Source organism: Hipposideros armiger, unplaced genomic scaffold (assembly GCF_001890085.2).
Source record: "Hipposideros armiger isolate ML-2016 unplaced genomic scaffold, ASM189008v1 scaffold_663, whole genome shotgun sequence".
Classification (NCBI taxonomy): domain Eukaryota; kingdom Metazoa; phylum Chordata; class Mammalia; order Chiroptera; family Hipposideridae; genus Hipposideros; species Hipposideros armiger.
Genome location: NW_017732013.1, coordinates 668,745 through 686,997, shown reverse-complemented (window position 1 = coordinate 686,997; position 18,253 = coordinate 668,745). Strand labels below are relative to the sequence as shown.

The following is an 18,253-nucleotide window of genomic DNA, read 5'->3' as shown; positions in this document are numbered from 1 at the left end:
CAGACCATGTGGGTGCTGTGGTCAGGCAGGGCGTCCATTTGTCAGGAGTCCTCCATTTGCATGTTCCAGAACACCACTCCTGCTCTAACTCAGTAGTAGTTCTAGTGCCACCCCTGGGGTTCAAGCTCGGTCTCAGACCGTGCTGAGGTTGTGGCAGGGCTGACAGTAGGTTCAGCCTACCGGGGACAGGTTCTTAGAGGAGGACTCTTACCCAGAAATCTGCAGCCACTGCCCAGGGTGTGGTGGAGGGTTGTGACCTGTCCCCAGGGGACACTGCTTTCCTAGGATTTGCTTTATAGTTCCTTTGGTCCTTCTTCCGTCCCTTCTTCATGCTTTAAGTGGGAGCCTCAGGGAGGATGGATGGGGGTGCTGGCCCAGCACAGCAGGGCTGCCGCATGGAGTCTTACTTTGGGAGTGGTGTGACCCTGACCGAATCTTATCTCTGCTGGGTTGGTTTCTGCTCTGCAAAGTGGGAGTATTGATACTCTCTCCCTCCAGGATTGCTGGGTCCGGCCAATCCAAGCCAGTAGTAGCTCCTAACTCTGCTGGCTGCTGGGAGTACCTCTGGTGGCACCTATTCTTTGCCTCCTACCAGGCCCCCACAGCAGCTTAGACCCCACCCGCCCTCCCCCGCCCCTTCCAGCACATGCGCACACGCACACACACGCACACGCACACGCACACAGAGAGAGCTTGGAAATAGAGTACTGAGTGAGCCTGAGTACCTGCTGGAAGGTGTTAGATGAACTTGATCCTGCCACGTGGGGCCTGCTATCTATCCCTCTTCATTAGAGCTGAGTCTGTTTAAAATTGACCCAGCATTGGCCGGGTGGTTAGAAGCGGCCACTGAGGTTAAACACCCTTCCCCACAATCATCCCCACAGAGTCACCCATCTTCTCCTTGGACCCTTGTCCCTCCCTTTCTTGGGGTGGCTATTCCTGCATCTCCATGTACATTCCCTGGGGTTTGCCCTAAACCTCCACACCTCAACACTGCCCTCACCCCACAGGAGGAATCAGAAAAGCAGCTCAGCCTGACTGAGGCACAGACCAAGGAGGCCCTGCTGGCTCTGCTCCCGGCACTTTCCGATGGGACCCACAAGGTAGGGGCGGTGGCTCCCTGGGACCCCGCTGTTAATTGGGAATGTCACTGGGCTCCACTTTCATGTTTTTGTTGCAGAATTACGACGAGTGGCTCCAGGAACTGAAAAAGAAAGGCCCAGAACTGCTGAAGCAGCTGCCAGGAAACATGGAGCCCTCCTCAGTAAGCATGGCACACACACTCGCCCTCGTGGGCTGGGGCGGGGAGGAGGGCTGCCACTTGCTGTCCAGTCCCCAGGAAGGGAGGTGTCCAGAGTCATTTCATTCTGCAGCCAGAGAAACCTTTGTGCTTGGCTAAGCAGACCCCTGTCCCGCCCTTTGCCCTTAGGACCTGGCCTCCAAGCTAAGGGAGGCGGAGGAGACCCAGAGCACCCTGCAGGCTGAGTGTGACCAGTACCGCACCATCCTGGCAGAGACGGTAAGGCGCGAGAACTGGGGCCGCTGGCCAGGCTCTTGGCTGGGTGTCCCTCAGGAGGCTGCCAGGAAAGAGAGCTTTTGGGGCCTGTAGGGCGGGAGGCAGGTGGTGGTATGGAAAAGCCCACTGGCCACCCTGAAAAGAGCCCTTGGTTCAGACTCTGGTTCTGTGAGACCTCGGGCAAGTCACTGCCCCACTTGGGGCATTTCATTGGCTGAATGAATAAGGTGCTCTGATTTGCACTGATTCTATGCTTAGGAGAGGGCTGAATTAAAAGTTTGGGGCTGCTCTTGGGGATGGAGAGACTTGGTCATAATAAGGAATAGTCTGGGAAATGCAAGGAAAACATGAACGTCTGGCTGATGGCCAGCTTGAAACTGCGCTCTCTGTGACTCCAGAAACAATGCTGGGTCCAGTCCTCCCACCCTGACCAACTCCATCCTGTGCTACTTGAACTGGGCCACTGAAGCTGTCACTGGTGGCAAACCCAACCAAGATGCGAGTCCCTACGTCCTCATTTGGGTCATAGGCCTCATTCCCCTGTGTGGCCCACAGTCTTGGTTCACACACTGGCCAGAGTGATGTACTCCAGGACTGTGCAGAGCAGGGCCATGCTGGCAGCCAGGCAGTCGTCATAGAGGGGCTGACGGGGCCGGAAGACACAGCTGTGTTTGTGTGGGGCGGGGCCTCCCGGAGAGGGCCCTGCCTCAGTGCCCGTCCCCGCAGGAGGGCATGCTCAGGAACCTGCAGAAGAGCGTGGAGGAGGAGGAGCAGGGCTGGAAGGCCAGAGTCAGCGCCACGGAGGAGGAGCTCCAAAAGGTACAGTGCGGGCCCTCAGAGCCTCTGCAGGGGCCAGCGACAGGAACATCACCCCAGGAGGTTCGCCTTCCCTAGGAATTGAGACTTAACTTGAAACGGACAGCTGGGTTAGAATTCCCTAAAATCCAGGGAGAAAGCTGATGGGATCATTTGGGAGACGGGAGTCACATTTGCTGGGTTTTGAAATGCCGTGTTTATATGGTGATGGCAGAATGAGAGCTGATTCTTAAGGAGACACCCCTCCCTCCCGCCTCCAGGGAGAGGCTGCTGGGTCATGCTCAGGGCGGGTGGGCCTCACTGGGATTCCTGAGATGAAGCTCGTGTTTGACATGGGGCCTTCCCCTTGCTTTGTAGTCACAGGTCACAGTGAAACATCTCGAAGAGATTATAGAGAAGCTAAAAGGAGAACTTGAAAGCTCAGATCAGGTATGTGTGAGGACTCTGCTCAGAAAACCTACTCTCCTTATTACAGAGAAACATTCTTACAGAGGCAACGTTATTTTCCCTCGTGGACCCCATGTCTTAAGAGAGGCTAGGAGATCGTCAGTCCTGCTTTTCCTTAATGAGAGCCATTTACAACCTGAGTGGCCTGAGACAGCATGGCCCTGTGTAGAATACCCAGCACTGGTAAACAGTGGCTTCTGCAGTGACTTTTGGAATCGTGGTGGGTGTGTGAGGTAGCCCTCCTGCCCTCTGCAGACACACAGTCAGCCTTGGCCTTAGAGGAGGTACTCCTGGTATTCACCTAGCAAGTAAGTCTAAAAGCTCTCCTCTCCTGACTCCTGAGGTCTGAGAACACGTCAGGACCCAGGAGTGCCGAAGTTCAGGTACCGTTTTCCGTAAGGGACTCTGTTGCTATGGACTTGTTTCTGCCTGGACTTGGCTGGCCCAGCAGCTGACAGGCCATGAGACCTCCTCTTAGCCCTTATCCCAGGGCCAGCCACACTTGTTGCCTCATTGCCCTGTTCCCTGATGGCCAACTCAAGGCCTCTGACACGTGTATGTGCATGTCCAGGTGAGGGAACACACCTCGCATTTGGAAGCAGAACTGGAGAAGCACATGGCCGCCGCCAGCGCCGAGTGCCAGAGCTATGCCAAAGAGGTGGCAGGGGTGAGTCTCCCAGCAGGGTCTCTGCCCAGAGTTGGTCCTCCTTAGCAGCTCTTGTTAACATGAGCTCAAAGTCCCAATTCTCAGGCTTTTGCCTGAGGCCTTGGGCTAGCCATCCTGAGGAGGTATCATGGGGCAGATTCCCAAAAGGCAGCCCAGCCAACAGGTCAGGGGTGAAGCCAGGTCAGCCTTGCAGCAAAAGAGTTCTCCACCTGGCTTGGTGACACTGTTTCTGTGGTGAATGGATTTAAATCTGATACTCTTTTCTGAATTTGGAAGCAGAAAGCACAAACCTGGCACCCCCAATTCTGGTTTGATCTGAAACTTTTGGCCTTAATTTGCGAGGTAATCCATAAACATTTGCAAAGTACTCAGACGAAGTGTGCAGGGAATGTCAGCCTTCTGGTCTTCGAAAAAGAAAGAGGAGCTGCCAGAGGCCTGGGAGCCCGTGCAGCTGCTCTACCCCACAGTGTTCTCAAGGGGTTGGGTTACGTGGACGTCTTAGATTGTGTGTTTAGGTGCTCACAGGAGCTGATTTTCTCTTCTCTCTCCTTCCCCCATCATCTGGGTCTGTTTTCTCCCCAAGTTGAGGCAACTTTTATTAGAATCTCAGTCTCAGCTGGATGCAGCCAAGAGCGAAGCCCAAAAACAGAGCAATGAGCTCTCCCTGGTGAGTGACCATGGAATGGGGTGGGGTGGAAGTGTGTGACAATGGGTGTATGTGTGTGTGTGAGATTTGTGCCCAGTTGTGCTTTTGCATCCTGTCAAAGGTAACGCAGTGTGACAGGGCCATGTGTACCAATTTGATATTTGGGCCAGACTTTGCTTGGGCTATGCTGACGGGGTTCCTTGCACATTTGCTCAAAACTCCAAGCTGGGCCTGTGGCTGCCAGGACTAATGTGCTCCGACCCCACCTCCCATCTCTCCTGGTATAAATTGTCCCTTGGCCACAGCGCTGAAAACTCAAGGTGGCCTGACTCCTGTGAGCCCAGTGTCACCTCTCTGGGCCTGGCTGCTCTCTGCCCCGTGGCTGTCGGCATGGGCCTTGCCCTCTGTGGGACTCAGGCCTTTTCTCACTAAGGTGGCTGAGACTAGTTCAGTCCCACCTGTGGGTGGGGATGGAGGCCTGCTCTACGCCTGGCAGTAGAAGCAGACTTGCAGAGCTTCCTATTGTGCAGGTGGCCTTGGGGTCCTTCCCGTTTTCAGTCTTGGTGTCTGATCACAGTACCCACTCCTTGGCAGGGTCAGCCCAGCCTTACAGAGCTGGGGCCGCACCAGTCCCAGTATTAGCTCCAGGGCTGGGGCTGCAGGCAGTAGCCTGCAGGGCTACAGACATGTCCTGCTTGATCTGCACGGTCTTTTTAAAATCTTGACTTGGTTGTTACCATTTAGATTTTGGGAGATTTTGAACACAAATGAATGTGTCTGGTTTCCTGTGAGGAGACCGAAGGTCTGGTGCATGGGCTGCCCTTCCCACAGCAGCATCTGCTGAGCTGCAAGCAGCTGCCTGCATGGCACACACGCTCCTGACTCCCAAGGGGCCTTACCTGGGACCATTGCACCAGAGGGGGGAGGTGCCGTCCATGCTGAGTCACCACCTGAGCCGGAAGGCCATTCACCAAGGCCTGGCCTAGGTGACAGGCCCCAGGGGCACTGCACAGGCTGGGGGCATGTGTGGAGAATGCTCCCCTGAGTCTCTCATCATTGGCCTGCAAAGTTCGGTTTTTGCAGCACCTCTTGGATGGGGCCTAAGACCACCCCCATCCCCTGGGAGCTTGTGCGAATAGTCTACCCAGATCCCCCGACTAGAACTTTTTACCCGAGCTTCATGGGTGACCCTGCTGCCTCTTCATATTTGAGGCTCAATAGTCTGGAGGCTTGGGGATCACCAGATGTGTCATCTGCCCCCAGCAGCGGAGCTCAGGATGGGGGGACCTTGTTGGGTAAGAGTGTCACCTCGTAATTTTTTCTAGACCCCATAAAGGGCTCTGAACAGTGGACTACATCTAGAAGAAGGAATTCGGGACGTAGGCAGTATTGTCCGTGCTGAGCCTGTTTGCTGCTGCTTCCCTTTGGATTCCTTAGCTCTGTGTGCACTGTGTCCTTCAGGGTCACCTTGCTTCTGGGGAGGGCTTCGTGCTGACTGGCCTTGGAGCAGAGCACATGGGTCAGGCCAGCCTGGGCTCCTCATTGGCTTATGGGCCTCTGTTTGGCCCAGGTGCGGGGCTGTGGCATTTGCTCCCCTGCCCCAGTGAACCTGCAGTTACCAAACCAGGTCCCCTGTATGGGCTTTGGCTGTTGGGAGCATCTGAGGTCCCTCCAATGGAGTCTGTGTGCGTGTGCAAGGTGGGCGTGCGTCCGGCTGGGTATTTGCACAAACCCACCCCTCCCTGTTTCAGGTCAGGCAGCAGTTGAGTGAGATGAAGAGCCACGTAGAGGATGGTGATGTAGCTGGGTCTCCGGCTGCCCCCCCAGAGGTCCCCCCAGCAGAGCAGGACCCTGTCGAGGTTAGGGCGGTGAGCCAGTCCCCAGATACCTGTCACTAACCGCCCTTGGGCCCTCTCCACCCCAGTTGGAGCTCAGGGATGACAGTCCTCTGTTCTGGCTAAACACCCGTTACTTGCAGCCTCCACTTCCCACCCTCCCCACCAGATGCCGAGTTAGGGGTCATTACATTCTGAGGAAGCCACAGAGCAGAGCAAAGGGCAGAAGGTGGCCAGACTGGGAGGTGTTGGAGGCTCAGTCCTAACAACGTGCGTGGGAGGGACTGGAAGAGGGCAGCAGGGTCACCAGGATTGCAGTCAGGGGTCTGATCTCCCACTGTGGCCCTGGCTAGGATGTCACTGGCAGAGTGTTTGCTCTCCAGACTTTTAACCATAAGTAACTGCTGCTGAGAGCCCTAACCAGGAGAAAGGGGTCTGTCACCAGAGTAGCAGTGGAGTGGCGGTTGAGTGGGGATACCACTGTGGGGTGGTGCTTGTGCAGTGGCTTTGAGGCATCCTTGTCCTGTAGGTGTCATTAAAGGCACCTGAGGTCAGCAGAAGTCCCATCAACATCTCTCTTCCGCCACACCAGCTTTTGTACCCGGGGGCTGAAGCACCGTCTCCCCAAAGCGGGAGCTTTGGAAACAACTCGGTGGGCTGGCTGGTGGCGAGGCAGGGGCAGGTGGGAGCGCTAGAAGCAGCTAGATGCCAGACCCCCACCCCCACCCCCACCCCCACCCCAGGTCTCAGCCTGCCTAGGAGCCCTTGGCTCCCAAGAGGGTCCTTCAGCAGGTTCCCAAAGCATGTTTGCGGTGTTTCCATGCAGCTGAAAACGCAGTTGGAGCAGACGGAAGCCATCCTGGAGGACGAGCAGATGCAGCGGCAGAAGCTCACGGCTGAGTTTGAGGAGGTGAGGCTCTGCCCTGGAGGCCCTGAGCACCCATCAGCTGTGGCAGGGATGGGGGAGGGTGTGGCCTAGGCCCAGGCAGGTGGGCATGGGTCTGGAGTGTCCCTCCCGAGGGGGTGTTGCTATATAGTCGGTCACCTGTCTCCTGTCCACAGGCTTGAACTGTTGTCCCATGATGCTGGGTGCCCTCTCCTATCCCCAAGTGCGCTAGCTGGGTTTGTGAGGCTTCTCACCCGGACCCCATGCTCTGACCCCACCTCCCCTTTTCTGCCAAGGCTCAGAATGCGGCATGTCGGCTACAGGAGGAGCTGGAGAAGCTTCGCGTCAACCCCCTCGAGTCTGCAGAAGCAGGGGTGGTTGTGCAGCTTAAGGTAGAAGGGTGGGCTCTGCTCTGAGGCTTGAGTGGGGGGCCAGCTCTCAGCACTGGCTTCCACCTGTGGCAGGAATGGGAGCGGAACCATCCTGTGGCCCCTTGAGCAGGGTCCAGCCTAATTTGATGGTCAGTGTGGGGGGGAGGGGAGCCCCTAAACCTCCAGTATCATATATGGCGCCACTAGTCAATGTAGCTATTTAAATTTAAAAAGCTCAGTTCCTCAGTCACAGTGGCCATATTGCAAGTACTCAGTAGTGACCATGTGTGTCCACTGGCTGCTGTGCTGAACAGTGCACATTAGAACATCCCCAGTGTCACAGGAAGCTCACTGGCGGCGCTGGTAGACAGGATACTGGCCTAACTGTAACAGCTGTTTGCTCCCAGTCGTCACTTCCTGTCTCTGGGTAACCAGAAGACAGCATTGTCCTGCCCTCAAAGGGCTCCCAGTTCCGAGGTGTCGGGCCCCATGGGCATAGCCAGGTGGCCTTCCTGATGTGTGGCATGTGAAGGCTGATCTCCTTTAACCCTCTTACCCACAGGAGAGGCTAGAAAAGGAAAAGAAGTTAACGAGTGACCTGGGACGTGCTGCCACCAGATTACAGGAGCTTTTGAAGAAGACCCAGGAGCAGCTGGCAAAGGAGAAAGACACAGTGAAGAAGTTGCAGGAGCAGCTGGACAAAACGGTGAGTGTCCTGCCCATGCAGGGCCGCTGGCGAGGGCTTGGTGCTGGGACCTCAGGACTCCTGAGAAGCAGAACAAATAGGAGACGCAGACCTGGGGGCAGGAGGTATTGGGGACAGACTTCTGAAGGCAACATCAGGACATGCAGCACCCACCCCTCCGTGGCTCCCCTTGGTGGGAAGCACATCTCTGGCCCCCCACTGCTGACCCAAGGTCCTCACTCTGCAGCCTCTGAGACGAGGGTCCTCACCCAAACTCAGGGCCCTCAGCTCCCGCCAACCCTCAGACATCTCGTCCAGCCCCAAGAATCAGCTCTGGTTCTCTAGACAATGCTGGGTGTTCTCTGAAGGGCTTGGAGTGGAGTGGGGTGTTACTCCAGGGGAGAGCAGAGGCCCCTAGGAGTTGAGGTGAGTGCTCCCCTTGGCTCCTTGGCCCCAACATCTCTCTCCCTCTGCCCTCTGTTTGCAGGAAGACAGTAGCAGCTCAAAGGAGGGCACGTCTGTCTGAGTCTTCTCTGCGAAAAAAGAAGTTACTGTTCAACCTACCAAAATGCCTTATACATTCCTTACAAATAAACAAACCAACACAGCGTAATCCAGGCCCAACTCCAGTGGCTCTGAAAGAAGCCATTAGAGACAAGTCTCTTAGAACCACAGAACTAGACCTTCCAGACCCCCAGTGTGTAAAAGAACCTCTGTCACATTCGATAAACACTATTCCCCAAGACCAGCGCTGGACCACCGCCGAGCAGACGCCAAAGCCCTTATCAGCTGTGTGACAGACCCTGGAGTGTGTACTGGGGAGGCCGGGACCTCTGGCTATCTGTATGTCAATCAGTGCAATTGTTTTCTTTCAGTGGGGTGGGGGCTGGGAGGCGGGCGGACCAGGTGGTGAGTCTCAAAGGCTGTGGCACAGACTGGAGGGGCCCTGCCCAGCCCAGCGAGGCCGCAGCCACTCACCCCTGGAAGAAGTTGCCAACCAGAACTGATGTGACTTCCTGGATGTTAATGCCATTAAAACCAACATTGTCGCCCGGTACTGCAGTTTCGTCTGCTCTTCTGCTGGGGCTCCCCCACTGGCTCCTAGGCCCTCAGGAGAGAGCAAGTGTGGCTCTTGGTTTCTCTGAAGTTGAGATCAGGATCTCTGCCCGGAATGGGAATGAAACCCTTTGCTTCATGGTCCCCAGCACTTTTCCCCATCATGCCACCCAGGGCGCAGTGCCCACCAGGCAGGATGAGCAGGGCCTGGGATGCCTGGTGGCCAGATGCACTGACTGTGGTTCCCACCCTTGAGGAACCGAGGTTATGTGAGCAGGGCTGTGGGGGATGGGCTCCGTGCGTAAGGTGGGTCTGTCCTGGCTGAGGCTCTGATAAACACCCCTGCCTCAGGAGGGGCAGTCCAGGCCTGGAGCAGCCAGTTGAAACTTCTTGTGATCCTCAGACCCACTGTGTCTGTCCTTCGTGGCCTAAGAGCGTGGTCCAGGAGAATCTTGGGCCAAGAGGTATGTGAGGGACTTCATAAGTAGGAACCCTGGACCTTAAGCAAAATGGATTTAGAGGCTGAGTCACAGGAGGGGTTGAAACACCCCGGGAATGGAAGGTGAGTCTGAGCAGCCCAGGGTCTTGCGGGCAGACAACCAGCCCTGTCAAGGGCTGCCTGGACCAAGCATTACCCCACTTCCATCTCCCTCCCAAGCCTCAGAATCCTGGGAGGTGGGGGGCGTGTCACATATGCTGAACTTGCCTGAATTCTGAGCACTTTCACAGCAGGTCCAGCTAGAGGGAAGGGTGGTGCTCCCAGGGAAAGGCAGCCCAAGAGTTGGGGTCTCTACCACCTGCTTTGGGGCCTCTGCATCTCTTGCATCCTTTAGGTGGTAGGTTTGACACCTCTAGTGGTTGTCATGGGAACCTCAATACGTTGGAAGTATTATACATATGTGTTCTTTAGCTGCCTTCAGCCCCCACACATCAAACATCTGCCAGGGGCCGCACTGTGCTGACCTCAGTCTGCACAACCAAGTCCTGGTCCTGGCTTTCATGGAGGACCTGGTCTGTGGGCCACCTCAGCATGCTGTGTAGCACTTGTGTGTTGCAACTATCCTGGGATCAGGGTGCTGGAAATTCTGGGAAGTGAGCTTTCGCTGGAGTTCACTGTCACAGGAGGCATTTGTTGGCAAGGGAAGGGTCAAGGCTGAGGGGACAGAAGGGAGGCTATGAAGGCACTGTGGGCCAGGTTATAAAGGTTAAGGGGTCTGGACAGGTAAGGCAGTAGGTGCCACTGACGTTTTTATTATAAGCAAGGGAAGACCATCGTACCTGTTCTAGAACTCTCTGGAGGGGGCTGAAGTGGAGAGGGAACCCATGGGACTTGGGACATGGATGTCAAGGTTCCTGGCCAAGAGACTGAGCAGGAGGAAATGACTGAACATTGCCTCCGGCCATGTGTCCAGCCCTCTGCCTGGTTCTCACGTGACTCTCAGCCCCCACTGGGAGGTGAACCTCTCCATTTTGCAAAGAAGCCCCATAAAGAGAAGAGAGTTCACCTGGTCAAAGGCAAGCAGGTTTCAAACCCACTCTAATGCCTGGCAGTGCATCAGGCAGCCTGGGGGGTTCTTTGGAGGAAGGGTTTTATTCTGGAGTGTTAAGACTCCCTGAGCAGTGGCCACTGAGCCCCATGAACCGGTGGCCCCTCACAATCCACTTTCTGTGTGCCTTGTTCCTCAGGAACCAGGGCTTAAGGCTGGAGGACGGGCCCTCTGGGGACACAACTCGCCCTCCTACACAATGGCCTTAATGCAAGGTCTGGTTTGGGACCTTGGTGTTTACTTGTGGTAAACAGGCCAGAACTGTGCCTTGCATCAGAATTGCCACTATGGGCCTGGGAGCCTGCCTTGACAATAAACTCTCCACCCCACCTCACTGACTGCAGAATTGACAACCCCTAGACTGGGCAGATGCCCTCTGAAGGCACAGGAATGGGAGGACCTCAGGGAAAGAAAGGCACAAGAAACCCTGGGGGTACAAAACTGCTACCTGTGGGTAAGACTACTCCCTGGTTTCTGGCTACAGCTCTATTCCCTCCTCAGACCACCTGGTAGGGGCATAGTGTCTACCTGGAGGGAGGAGATAAGACAGAGTACAGGGCGTGGGGCCCTACGGGACTCAGGCAAATGCTACACTGGAGGCCACCTGCAGCTCAAGCTTTAAGGGTCCATCATCAGGCCGCTTCCTCACCTGCCCAGCAAGGGCTGATCAGCCCTGAGGCTTAGCAGTGGCATCTCCTGAGCCAGGAGAGGGAGCCCGAGTTTGCCAGGCAGCCTGCCAAGCCTTGCCTCAGCCTGGCCTTGTCCCCAAGGCTGCTCCTGGCTCCATCATCAGGCTGGGGAAGGAGGAAAGGGCTATTCAGGAAGGTACCGGAGGCAGCTGCCTGCTGCAGATTTCCAGCACAAGGCGTCCCTCAACATGGAAGACACCCAGGAGCCTAGCTCACGCCTGGCCACTCAGCTCCCTGGCCTGCAAGTGTTGTGGCAACCCTGCAGCACTGGAGCACTGGCTTTTGTAGTCACTTGTTAGGAAGTTCCATGTGGAGGCAGGAATCTCCCAGGCTGCGTTGGAGCACTTGTCAACTACAAGGCACTGGTTGGCCTAGCAGGAAGTACTGCTGTCCTAAGGCCTGGCTTCAGAGGCCACGGCCTGGGCACAGCACTACTGCTCATCTTAGACCACCAACTGCAGAGCTGGGAAGTTCTGAAGATTTTAGCAACCACCGGACAGCCTCCACAAATGCCTTCTCTCTGAGGCTCCTTCAGGTTTCGGTCTAACAGGATTCAAAGCCCAGAGGAACTGTTTATCTTCCCAGTTCAAGTTTTATCCCTAGCACTGAATAAGCTCTAGCCTTAGAATTCCAGGTATTAGAAATGAAAAACTCTCCAGCGATGCAAGGGGAAGAACTTCGGACCAGAAAACAAGAGACCTGAGTTATCCCGATTTCTGTTGCTCATGAGTAGTGTGACGTAGGCAAGTTACTTGACCTGTCTGGGCTAGCTACTAGGGGCACTGTTCTGGGACTGGGCAGAGCCCAAATAGCTCAAGGTACACCACCTTCCACCGAAAACCTGGCTCCTGGAAGTTCCCCTCTCCCAGCCACAATGCAATTAATGGCCCTTCTTCCAGCTGCAACCTCAGCTGGAGCTCAGCCTGGAGACTTAACCATATTTCAGAAATGCCCCAAATCATGAGAAAGAACAAACCAGTCAAGAAACAGAAGTAGCACTTCCTGTGTGTGGACCAGCCAACACTCTGGGCAGTTCTGCAGAAAGGAAACCACTCGACTGAGCCTAATTCTATTATTCGAGTCACTATGTTCACTGTTTTTCTCTGATTAATATTCTCTGAAATAAACTTCACAGCCGAGTTCTGAATTTCTATTAGCAGTGGCTTTATCTGCTTCTCAGGCAAGGTAAAGGATACTTCATTATGTGAAGTCTAAATCAGCTTTCCACAAACACATTTTTGTGTTTGTATTAACACTTGTAAAAACATAAATGTGTTTGCTGAAAACAGAGTATACCTGCAGTTTTATTAATAACCAATGTTAGCAGAGGTCACAAACTATAACTGCATCAGAATTACTTGGAGTTTGATAGCAGGATTCTTGGGCCCCACTCTCAGGAATCCAGTAAGACTCTCTCAAAAGTTCCCCTAGGCAGAGGTATTGGATTGTCGGAAAAGTCATGACGTATTTTTTCTGTTTTTCATTACAAAAATGCATCATGACTTTTCGGACCCAATAGAAGTAACTATTAACATCTTCCCAATTTCTGGAGTAGGAGTCACGTGTTGGGAGATGTTCACATTATATTACATTCCTGACACTGCTTAAAACCTTCCCATAGCATGCATTTCCCCCCGCCTCCCAACAGATGCACACCTGCATGGAATGGTGGTTAAACAAGTTGTGCCACATATCACAAGCTGAAACCACAGAAAAAAGACTTTCTTCTAAAACTCCTTGACCAAATACCTGGATCTACCTACCTGGCTGATTCTTGAGTCGGGTAGCTTTGGGCCTCTAATGCCTCTCAGGAGGCCTGTTAATTAATATACAGTCATTAGAAGCACTGCAGATAGCAAAACAAGAAATTCAGAATGAAAGAATGACAAGCAGCTTATCAGTAAACCAGTAGCCAGCAAGCACTATTTTCTACACAATTTTGAAAGAAATGTTTTGATTAAAGCCCCTTTTTATGCCTCCCAAATATATCACAGGTGATAAAAGCCTGGTATTTGGATAAACATTTGGAATAAGACAGATTCCCAACTTTTACACCAACTTTTTCATTCAATAAGAGGGAGCTGTGACCTTAACTCTAATTGACTGAAATACCCAAACCTCCACAACTTGCTTGCCCCATATATATGGAATACAAACCCCTTTATCCCCAATTCAAATGTGAATAATTACACAAGAGATAAGTTAAAAATGCTTCATTTATTACATAAAGCCAATACAGCTACTTCTAAGTTCAACTGTTTGTGCATCTCTATATTGTTCAAAGTGTTATGCCTGTGATGTTAAAGACAATCACTTCCAAGTGTCATCAGGTAGTGGCTTTCCTGTGTGTGTCATCACTTGTCATACCTGCTCCCAATTTCACACACAGTTGACAAACTGCTCCAGGAGATTAAGAAGTTGTCCCAGGCCCCAGAATAAACATATATCTAATGTTCTTCCATACCTTATGTACCAGAAGCAACAAGTTCTGAAGGAGACAGATATCACCAGTGTCCCAGCTTATCAATATTCCATTTCATCATTTTCATGAACAAAACATATTACAATGGAGCCCTAATTTGCATTATAATTGGTTGTTACAAGATATTGCACATTCTTCTGAGGACACACCATAATTCGCAAGATGCAAGGTCACTCTCAGGACAGTCTCCCAACTAGTAAGTGGAGAGTTCACCCCAGATGTAGGAAGTTGCTTCCTGTATTCCAACTACGTGCTTGAAATAGTGCTTTGCAAGATCAGCGCTGATTATAAGTGTACACAATTCTGAGACAGTCTCCATTACACATCTGGTAGAATTAAAAGACCACCTGACTTAATCTTACTGTAATTAGTATATTAGTGTTATTACAGGTTGTGAGAATTATTTTCCATTATTCAGTTTAGCTCAAGAAAGAAGAAAGAATTTGGGCCAAAATTATAACCAGATATGACCAATTCTCTAAGCTAAAGAAACAAAATAATTGCTGAGGTTAACAAAGATGAAATAATTCTCTTCATTTGATCTTGTACTGTTTTGTGATCTTCATTATTAAAAATTATGAGCTTAGTAATCTTTACAAGCTAACTCACCAAAATAGGCATTTGGCCAATAAGAATTTAATTTCACACCAATAAAACTTTAGATTTTAGATTTATTTAGGGCTGTTTGCACATGTTTATAGAATATTTAGTTTACCCTAACAGCAGACAAGACAGCTCCCCTTCAGTGAGACCCTGGCCTAAATATATTTGCTTTACTTATTATATAGCAAGAGAATAACATGAAACATGGAAGCTTTCGATCTGTGGCACTGAATGATGATCTACACAGGGCATCCTTCAAAAGCTACAATTAAGGATCCACCTAGCTTTTCAGCAATACAGGCCCGATTGAGGTCTTCTGGCCCATTTGCTTGACATTCGTGTTTTATGCCTACAAAGGAAAAATAATAATTTTATTTAGAATTATAGCAATAGTTTACCTATTTCTAAGATATCAAGCTGTTTTAAAAGACCAGTTCTAATATGAATAGAAAAGCTGTGGTATACACAATGAAATACTACATAATAAGAATAATCTGTTACTACATGCATCAAAATGAATAACTAACAAACATGTTTACGGAAAGAAGCCAGACATAAAAGCATACATTCTGCATGATTCCATTTGTATAACACACATCAGCCAAAGCTACTTTATGCTGTTAGAAACCAGGGTATTAGTTACCCTGTAGAGGAGTCAAAGGAAGTGGGGTGACTAGAGGGGGCACAAGTGAGACTTCTGGGGTACTGGTCATTAAATCAAGAAACAACCATTAAGTTCAGTTTGTGAAAGTTCATTGAGTTCTACAATAATTCATGATATATACTATTCTATAGATAGGATATATACTATTCTATAGATATTATCTATGATATAGATAAAAGTTAAAAAGCAAGTCTAGTAATGTTTTTTCTTGGTTTGTAAAACATAAGTAAAAATATGAATTTAATGTTTTGACCGTAGTTGATTTTGTCAGCTGTACTGAACAGTAAGAGTATTTACAAATGACATCTCTTTTGTTCTACAAAATAGTTCTCCACTGGCATTATACTATGATGTTTAAGAAATCTATCACAGTGAAAAAACTATGTAAAATGTTTTACTGATTGCTTTCTCAGAAAAATTACATCACCACACTGCAGAATGAGCTCAATTATGGAATTATATACAGTAGCTTCTCTGTAAATAACGATCTTTTAAATAGCTGCATTGTTTCTGATTTTCCATCATTTTTAAGACCATTTCTTAAGCTGCTGAAAGTGTAAAAGGTCAGCTTTTAGACCACTTAGGACTGATTGGGAAAAGCCAGTTAACGGTTTCACTAGTAAAAAAAGGCAACAAAGTGGCCACCTTTAATATTATCAGATCAAGTGTATGAGGAATCCACTCTGAATCTTTTTCGATTGCGTTCTAGAAGTACTGAGGCTAAGGAGTCATGTTAAAATGTCAGTTAACCGACGGTGAACACACTTCTGAGGGTGGCCCACATCAACCCAAACACATGTAGAACCTGACAAGGCCTGAACTACATAGCAGCAGGTTTTAGGAAAGGAAACAAGAATTTTGTTTTCCTACATAAAATAAGCTAGGGCAAACCTGTTCAACTACAAGAATGTAAAAATCACAGTAAAACAAACAAAACAAAAACCACACTAGGCCAAGCTCTTGTGCCTTTGGCTCGCCCAGCTGTTTGGGGCTGGCCACGGCAGGAAGGAGGTGGGGCAACCTCTAAGACTGAGCTCACACGATCCAGACAATCTCTCATTCTGAGAGAATCAAGGCCCAAGGAGGTTAAGTAGTTTCGGTCAAGGTCACACAGCAGTCAGATGACAAGCTTAGTCCTCAGTGCAGGCCTTTGGGCACTTGCCCCATGCTCTTCCCATCATACCAACATTTCCTCCTGGCTGGAGACAGTCAGTATGGTCAGGCCGTCTCATCAGGATCCCAATCACCCAGTGGGCAAGTCACACATAACTGGCCAGTTCAAGGAGTGAGGACACTTCCCTTGGATACAGATGAGTCAATTACCTAAAATCATACCATTCCAAAGTAAAGCTAAAGATAAAGGTATCCTTTCCCATTTATTAACATTTCCTTTTTCAACTTTGTTATGTCAACTACATTCAAAGGCAAGAGCAAATTTATCATTTAGTATGACCAATGTAAATAAATTAGTCTCCACCTGCTATGTGAGAAACTTGGCAGCATCTCAGACTAGTTTAAAACCAGCTTGAATAAGTGATAGGCACACAGTGTGGAGAGAATAGGGTTATTAAATATGAGCCATGCAGACCCAGAGTGAGGACACACTGAAAACCAGGTTCAACCTTCTGGCCTTTTTCTCAAAACAAGCAGTGCCTCCCTTCTTTGTGGCCAAGGCTCTTCAAAGAAAATAGGTACTTCTTAGAAAAGATGTAGCCCCCATTCCAGGGGCTCACCATACCTCTAAATATTTGGAAGTAAATCTAGACCATACCTTGAAATTTCTTTTTGATTGCATCCTTGGAGCTTGCATAGATCATTTTACTTTTCAGAGGTGCTAGCTCTGGTGCCCTGGATAAAGAAAGAGATGCCAAAAATGAAAAATCTGGTTTAGAGAAAGTACAACTTACATCGTGTTACACATTTGCATCAGTGATCGGCAGGGGGAGTCCTCAGCATCTCTACACAATTTTTCTGCCCCAACTTCTTTGGACAGTAACTGTTATGGATGGGCATACACAGAATAGCTCAGGCTGACCAAGTGGAAAAAAAGTAGAGAACCACTATTTAAAAGTCAGATTAATGGGGCCAGAATAAAAGAACCAACACTGGAGTTCAGGCTAACGACCACATTTATATAAGGTTTTTAACACTTTCTAGTTGGAAAAAAGTTTCAAAATACAGAAAAGTACAGAGAATAATATGTAAATCAAGTATCTGCCACCCCAAATTAAGAAATGCTAGCAATTTCACCATTTTTGCTTTGATTGTTTTCTTAAAAAAAATGTTACAAATAAAATAAAAGTTCCCTTCTTACCCCTCCCCAGTCCTTTCATTTGTCTATTACAATAGCAAATTCTGACCAAAGTACAATAGTACCTGTTTTCCATCTTAGTCTAACATAATAAAACATGTCAGAAGCTTAATGGCAATTCAACAATTATGTCTTAATTGTCAATACTACTATTATCTTGTATTTACAAAATTTTTAGTGCTGTCCCCATCCTGAATGAATACTGGAAGCATAGCATTTGCATCACTACTTTCTTCACCAACAATATTGAAATTTAACAGAAATATTAATAATGGACAGAAAAATCCCATCCTATTCAAAATGCTTATCTATGAATGCCTCATTTCCCACTATACCTATCACCCAACCACAGGCCCATATCCACCACACACTATCAAGATACCAAAGGATAAATGGAGTGTAGTTAAATACTTTTAAGCGTTTAAGGAATCCATTTTGCTGCCATATTTCCAGGATGTTCCAGTCATCAACACTGGCAGGGACCTCAACCTAGTCTACTCCTCGCACAGCAGGTAGAGATTCTATTCTTGGGAACCAGGAAAAGGGCAGTCTCTATATCTCCCAGATGCTTATTCTTCCACGCTCTAAGGTCCAAGGAGGGAGACAAGCCATAACAACCACCTTAGGTCTGGGAGATGCTTGAGCTGCAGAGTTAAGTGGGTACTTTACTTATGCAAAATAGGTCATGGACAGGAAAAGGCATTTGCTGCTCTCATTTTATTCTAACCAGATTTTTAAAACAGAAACTCTAAGAGATGTTCCCTGGGCCCTAAACAGAGCCTGTTACCGAAAATTCCCAAAGGTTTTACTGTTTCTTAAAAAAAGCAGTGGTGCGGGCCAGCCGAGTGGCACGATGGTTAAGAGCTGTCTTGGGATGCCAGAGGACCCCGGTTCAGATCCCACATATGAGGGCCAGTGACACTGCCCTCTACAGCTAAGATGCTGAACAACAGCTCAACCTGGAGCTGGGCTGTAGTGAGTCGCCAGCGACGGCGTAGGCTGCAGCCCCTGTGGCAGTGGGTTGCCATGGGC

The 18,253-nt window shown here is 49.9% G+C and overlaps 2 protein-coding genes across 5 annotated transcripts in view; one reads left to right on the top strand and one right to left on the bottom strand.

The window, feature by feature from the left end:
* The window catches only part of RRBP1 (ribosome binding protein 1), a 53,283-nt gene extending 44,357 nt beyond the window's left edge, over positions 1-8,926 (top strand). Inside the window, exons 13-24 of one of the 3 annotated variants that reach the window (XM_019626200.1) lie at positions 1,011-1,103; positions 1,181-1,264; positions 1,430-1,519; positions 2,243-2,335; positions 2,690-2,761; positions 3,351-3,446; positions 4,030-4,113; positions 5,844-5,951; positions 6,754-6,837; positions 7,110-7,205; positions 7,747-7,890; positions 8,357-8,926. In XM_019626200.1, coding sequence (XP_019481745.1) covers positions 1,011-1,103; positions 1,181-1,264; positions 1,430-1,519; positions 2,243-2,335; positions 2,690-2,761; positions 3,351-3,446; positions 4,030-4,113; positions 5,844-5,951; positions 6,754-6,837; positions 7,110-7,205; positions 7,747-7,890; positions 8,357-8,395 — 1,083 coding nt within the window. In that variant the 3' untranslated portion in view covers positions 8,396-8,926. Of the gene's footprint in view, positions 1-1,010; positions 1,104-1,180; positions 1,265-1,429; positions 1,520-2,242; positions 2,336-2,689; positions 2,762-3,350; positions 3,447-4,029; positions 4,114-5,843; positions 5,961-6,753; positions 6,838-7,109; positions 7,206-7,746; positions 7,891-8,356 lie in introns of all 3 variants that reach the window. The other 2 variants (XM_019626199.1, XM_019626201.1) reach the window with 2 other exon arrangements.
* A 4,433-nt stretch (positions 8,927-13,359) lies between these two features.
* The window catches only part of DSTN (destrin, actin depolymerizing factor), a 33,728-nt gene continuing 28,834 nt past the window's right edge, over positions 13,360-18,253 (bottom strand). For both annotated transcript variants that reach the window (XM_019626209.1, XM_019626208.1), the window contains exons 3-4: positions 16,682-16,758; positions 13,360-14,595 (exon numbers count right to left, since the gene is read on the bottom strand). In XM_019626209.1, coding sequence (XP_019481754.1) covers positions 14,486-14,595; positions 16,682-16,758 — 187 coding nt within the window. In that variant the 3' untranslated portion in view covers positions 13,360-14,485. The remainder of the gene's footprint in view (positions 14,596-16,681; positions 16,759-18,253) is intronic.